At 56.4% G+C, this 6140-nt stretch overlaps 1 protein-coding gene across 1 annotated transcript in view; it reads right to left on the bottom strand.

Annotated features, from left to right (window-relative positions):
• Positions 1–2740: 2740 nt before the first annotated feature.
• The window catches only part of ANAPC11 (anaphase promoting complex subunit 11), a 5124-nt gene continuing 1724 nt past the window's right edge, over positions 2741–6140 (bottom strand). The window contains exon 3 of the mRNA XM_008576297.1: positions 2741–3191. Coding sequence (XP_008574519.1) covers positions 3046–3191 — 146 coding nt within the window. The 3' untranslated portion in view covers positions 2741–3045. The remainder of the gene's footprint in view (positions 3192–6140) is intronic.

Raw genomic sequence — 6140 nt, forward strand, 5'->3', positions numbered from 1 at the left:
CGGCGCGGCGTCGGGGCTCCGAGCAGCCGCAGCCTCGTCCGCGCCTTATATCTGCGCCGGGGGGCGGGGGTCCGAGCCGCCGTCGCGCGCCTGGCCGGGAGGGCTGGGGACGCGCAGAGGACACGTTGGGCACCCCCATCCTGGAGGAAGAAGCGGCGCTGAGTCAGCGCCTGGCAGGCGCAGGGGAGCGCTGGAGGCTCCCACGGGTCCATCGCCCCCTCGCACCCCACCCCTGCCAGCCTCCGGTTTCAGGCCATACCCGGGCTGGGAGGGCGCCCGGACCCTCCCAGGCAGCTCCCACCGACCCAGAACTGCACCAGTGGGACCTCAACAGGAGGAGGGGAGGGCTTGGCTGCACTGAGCCCTCAACAGCAAGAGTACCCCAGCCCTGGGAGTCACATCCCCAGAGTCCCCAGTGTTCCTGAGGCTGGAGAGAGAGCCGCTCACTGCACAGCGCCCAGAGGGCAAAGGGGGCTATTTCTCCCACCCAAAAGGGGAACTGACCCCGTGGCCCAGGGCTTCTTGACCAGAGGCATAAAAGTCCACAGGTGGGCATGGGGGCCATCACCGTTCCATGTCCGTGGGGGAAGGCCCACCCACAGGGCTGCTACTGGCGAGGCCCTCCAGGAGGAGGGCGGCAAGGTCAGGCCCCAACCAGACTGAGGGACTGGAGACCCGAGGCCCCTGGCCTGGGATCCCAAGGCCTCTCCCTGCCCAGTTCTGCCCCTGGGGTGGGTGGCCTGGGAGAACCTTCCATCTGTCTGTGCACCTCAAGCCTTCTCTCCGTTCATTCAGTGGCCCAAATACTCTAGTCACAAAGAGAAGGAAACACATCACTGCCCAGCAGAAGGGCGGGCAGACATGTATTTTTCTTATTCTTATTTTTTTTTTGTTGGTTCCTGGCTGGTCTAACACCTACTATGTGCCAGGACCCAGGAGATACATAGGATACTTGTCTTTGCCTTGAGGAGGCTGCGGCCAGCCGAGCGGGGGGGCATGGAGCGGGTGGCAGGGTAGGCCTGGGGTGACAACAAGGGGGTGCTTCCAGGGGCTGACCTCTCCTCCAGGGGCTTCTGTGCCTGCTTGGGGAGGGCTGGGGGAGGGCGGCAGGCGGAGGTTATATTATGAGGAGCTCACAGGGGCCCTGAGCTTCCTGGGAGGAGGCAGATGGCAGAACAATGAGGAAGAATAAGCCTGAATCAGGGACCCCAGGCACAAGCCCAGAGTCCCCGGTTGGGTTTGTGATTTCCCCGGGAGAGCAGAGACTTCAAGGTGGGGGTGGGCAGGCAGGCAGCTGTAAGTCAGCTCCATAGGGGACAGAGGGCACTGAGGACAGGACCTGGCTAGAGCCTGGGGATAACAGAAGAGGAGACCCAAGTGCAGGGAAGCCAGGGCGGAGGCTTTGAGGCTTTCAGGGTTAAGAGGTGAGCTGGGGAAGGCTCACAGTCCTCATGGGCACCTCCTGTCACAGAGGAAGAGAATGCAGCCGCAGCAGAGCGAACTCCCTAGGGAAGCTGCCAGGAGAGCGGAGGGCATTCAGGGCAGGGAGGCAGGTGGGCACAGGCCAGCGTGAATAGGAAGCCTGGGACCCGGGGTGGGCCTGACCCCAGTGAGCCCAGAAAGTTCAAATCCACAGATCACATTCCCGCTTTCTGCAGGCCTGCGGTGCCCCCCATCAGTCACACCCCATCTGCTGTGAGGGTCTGCCTTTCCTCCTGAGCTGTGGGCTCCTCCTGACTCCCCAGGGCTGGCACCAGTGCCAGAAACAGAGATATTATACAGACAAGAGGTTATGGAGCAGAGCAGCCTGCCCAGAACTGCCAGATGTGTTTGCAGAGCTAACAGGAGTACTCCAGGGAAGCACCAGGCAGGACCACCAGCCCCCCCATGACAGGTGACATTGGCCAGCGAGCTCACTCAGGGGCACCCCTTCCTCTCACCTTATGCTCCCCAAATGTCCTTGTCACAGTGTGTCTTCTTTTAAGAATTTCCTCCCCAGGATAAACACTGGCACTGGGGGCCCTGGCAGCTGTGTTTCTGGGCAAGGGGCAGGTGACCTTTGAGTCTGGTGAGGGTTTGGACCCAGGGCCTCCTCTCCAACAGAGGAGAAGACGAAGCTCACCAACACAGGTAGAGCAAGTGTCAAGGTGGCTCATACTGGCCATGGAGCACGGACCCCACAGGGGTGGGGGTTATCGAGAACGCGGCAGGGGAAGCGGTGCCAAGGACTCCCCAGGATGTCTTGAGACATGCTACCTGCAGTGGTCTCTGTTCAGAAGCCACCTGCAGCTCCCAGGGCAGGGACTGCTGCTACCCCAGTGGCCACCACCCCACAGGAGTTGTGGGGAACAGAGGTGGCCAAAGGAGCCTCGCAAGGGGTGTCATTCCCTAGGTAGGGGAGGCCCTCAGACATCTGGGACATCCGACCCTACACAGGGGAGTCCCAGCACCAACTAGAAGATGCCTTTAGTGCGAGCTAGGGGAGGGACGGAGAGGACAGGCTGTCACGGGATTCCCAGCACAGCCCATCTCCTTGGCACCACTACAGCCTGCTCAGGGATGTCATCCTCCCACCAGTAGGGTCCCTGGGCCCTGGCCAGGCTTGCATCAGGCTAGAGGACCTCCTGTGTCTCCCGTCTGCACAAACATGGCCCAGCCCCTGGCTCTGCTGTCTGCTCCCGCTCTCCTCTCCTACCTCTCTTCCCGGAGGTGTGACTCAGGGTTTGATGAGGGCCTCAGCAGCGCTTCATCAACATGTTTATTCATGAGCGTTTTTGTGTCAAAACACACCAAGGCTGCATCGATATTCCAAGCAAGCCAGCAACCAGAGGCCTCCAGCAAGGCTTGGGGAGCTTAATGAACTTTGCTTATTAGATAAAAGCGTCAATGTGATGAAAACAAGGGCAGCTCCAGTCCTCATTTCAACTTCACAACAGCCCCGGGGACCATTCCCAGCAGACACCACGGCCACCCAGTCCCAATGCGAGGCGGTGTCAGGTCACGCGGGAAGCTGTCTGGGCGGGCGCAGTGGGCACTGGGGCCACCTCACTCCTTGAACTTCCACTCCTGGCGGCACATGGGGCAGTGCTGCTGCACCTGCTGCGCGTTGAGCCACTTGAGGATACAGTGCATGTGGAAGCAGTGCGAGCACTGGCCCCACACCAGGGGGCAGTCATCGCCGGGCACCTTACCTGAGGAGAGGCCGGGAGGGGACAGTGTTAGGGAGGGCCCAGCCAATGGCAAGTGACAGCCAGGCAGGGACCCAGGCCGCAGCTCCAGCACAGCCCGGGGGGCCAGAGCCTCTCGTGTCTCATGCTTCAGAGAAGACAGAAACCAGGAGTGTTACCCGCTCGCTCCCATGCACAGCCCGCCCACCTCCCACAAAGATTTGCAATGACGTAGGGCTGCAGCAGTCCCTCTGCCCTCAGCTGGGCAAGAGCAGCTCAGAGGGGAGCTCAGCAGCCTCCCCGAGGCTGGCCCACCAAGCCTCCCATGCCTGACAGGAGGGGAGAAAGGGCCTTGTCTGACCTCACTGGCCCTGGGTCCCTCTGCAGACACCTGATCTGTGATGCTAAGAAGGCAAAAACGCTAATTGTTAAGGCACCAAGACTCACATCAGAGTAGTGAACTATTCTTCCTGATCCAGGGGAGGAGGGTGGGGCTGTGGGACCCAGAAGATTCCTTCCCTAGACACCAGGGCCCGTGAGCAGCAGGGTGCTATCTTCTGTCTCTTTCCTGTCTGCAGCCTGGAAGGATCCCACCTTTTATTTATTTATTTATTTATTTATTTGGTCTTTTTTGTCACCGGTAAGGGGATCGCAACCCTTGGCTTGGTGTCCGCACTGCGCTCAGCCAGCAAGCGCACCAGCCATCCCTATATAGGATCTGAACCCGCGGCGGGAGCGCCACTGCGCTCCCAGCGCTGCACTCTCCCGAGTGCGCCACGGGGTCGGCCCAGGATCCCACCTTTAAAGCTAGGGGCACAGACTGCGGGTACCTGCCTCATGCACCTGGAAATGCTTCCTCTGCAGAGAGGGCCTGGTGCAGAGAGGGCCCCTCCATATCACTCATAATCAAGAGAAACAAGTGTCCCTAATTTCCAAGAACATAGAAAGTCCACGGAACAGCTGGAGCCAGCAGAGCACACTGACTCCTCCAGTCCTGCCCCCACATCAGGGTCTGCCTGGCATCAAGGAGCTAAAGCGCATTGCCCCCACCCTGCCCTGTGGGTGCCATTCCTAGTAATGCCGCTCCTGGCCCCCACGAAGACCCCCCAACCCTGGCATTTCCAGCCTTGGCAGAACTCTGCTTGAAATCACCTGCCTGCAAGCCTGCAGATGGGGCACCCTGCTAGCCCACTGATGAGAGGTTTCTGGGCCACTCTATCCACTCATGAGAGGGCTCCCTTGGATGAAGGTGATACTCTGCTGTACTGACGTTCCCCACACGCAGCCTGCCTGGGGTACCTGAAGGTCAGGTGGATACTCTGAGATGATTCAGCAAGAGCTTGCTGGTGTCTTTAGGACACTATCTTTTTCACTCAAACAGCTCTTGACAGGACTGCTTTACTCCCGAAGCCATCTAGGTCATGGAGCGTGTTCTCTATTTATTGCCCTCAAGCCCTCAAGCTCCCAGAGTCTCTGTTGCATTTAGTCACTTTGGATTCCTCACAGGAGCTCAATTTTAGCAAGAGAAATCCAGTGCTACTTAACCTGTATAGAAAGCACATTAGGGGCCGGCCCGTGGCTCACTCAGGAGAGTGTGGTGCTGATAGCACCAGGGCCACGGGTTTGGATCCCATATAGGGATGGCCGGTTAGCTCACTGGGTGAGCGTGGTGCTGACAACACCAAGTCAAGGGTTGAGATCCCCTTACTGGTCATCTTTAAAAAAAAAAGAAAGCACATTAGACTTGTCAAATATTTCATACGTTAAAATTGGCTCACTATTAACTTAACAGCCAGCAAGCCCAAAAATTAGACTCTAAATGCCCTACTCTCCACAGTCAATAGGCCCCATCTTAACAAAACCTGTGCACACCACACAAGCGTGGAGATGCTGACTGCTCTTCAGTGTAAGATCCTGTCTGGATGCCCCAGTCACAGGCCCAGCTGGCCCGGTCCTGGCTGAGCTCCATAGGCTGGGTGTGGGTCCCCCATGTGGTCAGCAGGGCGAGCAGCTCTGGGCCTGCAGTAGCAGTGCCATCTTTAATACACAGGCTCAACCGCCCACACCGGTGAGGCCAGAAGAGGCAGCTGGGCTGGCCGCTGCTAACCATGCCTTTGAGGACTTTCAAGAAGTTAATAACCTGTTGCTCTGGAATTTGGAAGTGCTGGCCCTCAGGCTCCCATAGTCTTTGTTGTGCCCTTAAGGGCAATTTAAAAAGAAATTAATGGTCAGAGTTTGGTGCTGATAACACCAAAGTCCAGGGTTCCATCCCTGTACTGACCAGCCACCAAAAGAAAAAAAAAAGTGATGAGATTAAATAGAACCAGATCTCCTGGGTTTAGTAAAACCTAATCAAGTAGAGTCAATCAATGATTTCCTGTTTACATCCTACACTTTGGATTAAATCAGAATGGATTAACTCTGTGAGATGAGATTTCTTTTCAGCCAGCGTAGATGTAAAAATTGAGCCCAGAATAAAAAGTATTAGTACTAAAAATCAGTAATTTTATTTTCACTTACAGAAGCAAAGCCACTGTCCTCTTGTTCTCCCTGTGCAGAGCCCTGACTCTTGCTTCTGTTTTACATTCATTTTACTCAGACTTAAAACCAAATTCCCTGGTGCAAAAATCTGCTTTTAACCAAAACGTAATCAAGCGTTTCCACTTCACAGAAGGTACTGGGGACAGAGGAATGCTGCAAAAGATACCACAAAGAAAAAACTCTGGGCCGGCCTGTGGCTCACTCGGTAGAGTGCGGTGTTGATAACACCAAGGCCACGGGTTCGGATCCTATATATGGGATGGCCGGTTTGCTCACTGGCTGAGCGTGGTGCTGACAACACCAAGCCAAGGGTTGAGATCCCCTTACCGGTCATCTTATAAAAAAAAAAAAAAAAAAAAAAAAAAAAAAACTCTGAAAAAACCTGAAACCAGGGCCCTCTGCAAGAAAAAACACCATTTTTTTTTTTTTTTT

Source organism: Galeopterus variegatus, unplaced genomic scaffold, assembly GCF_000696425.1.
Source record: "Galeopterus variegatus unplaced genomic scaffold, G_variegatus-3.0.2 Scaffold1322, whole genome shotgun sequence".
NCBI classification, from domain to species: Eukaryota; Metazoa; Chordata; class Mammalia; order Dermoptera; family Cynocephalidae; genus Galeopterus; species Galeopterus variegatus.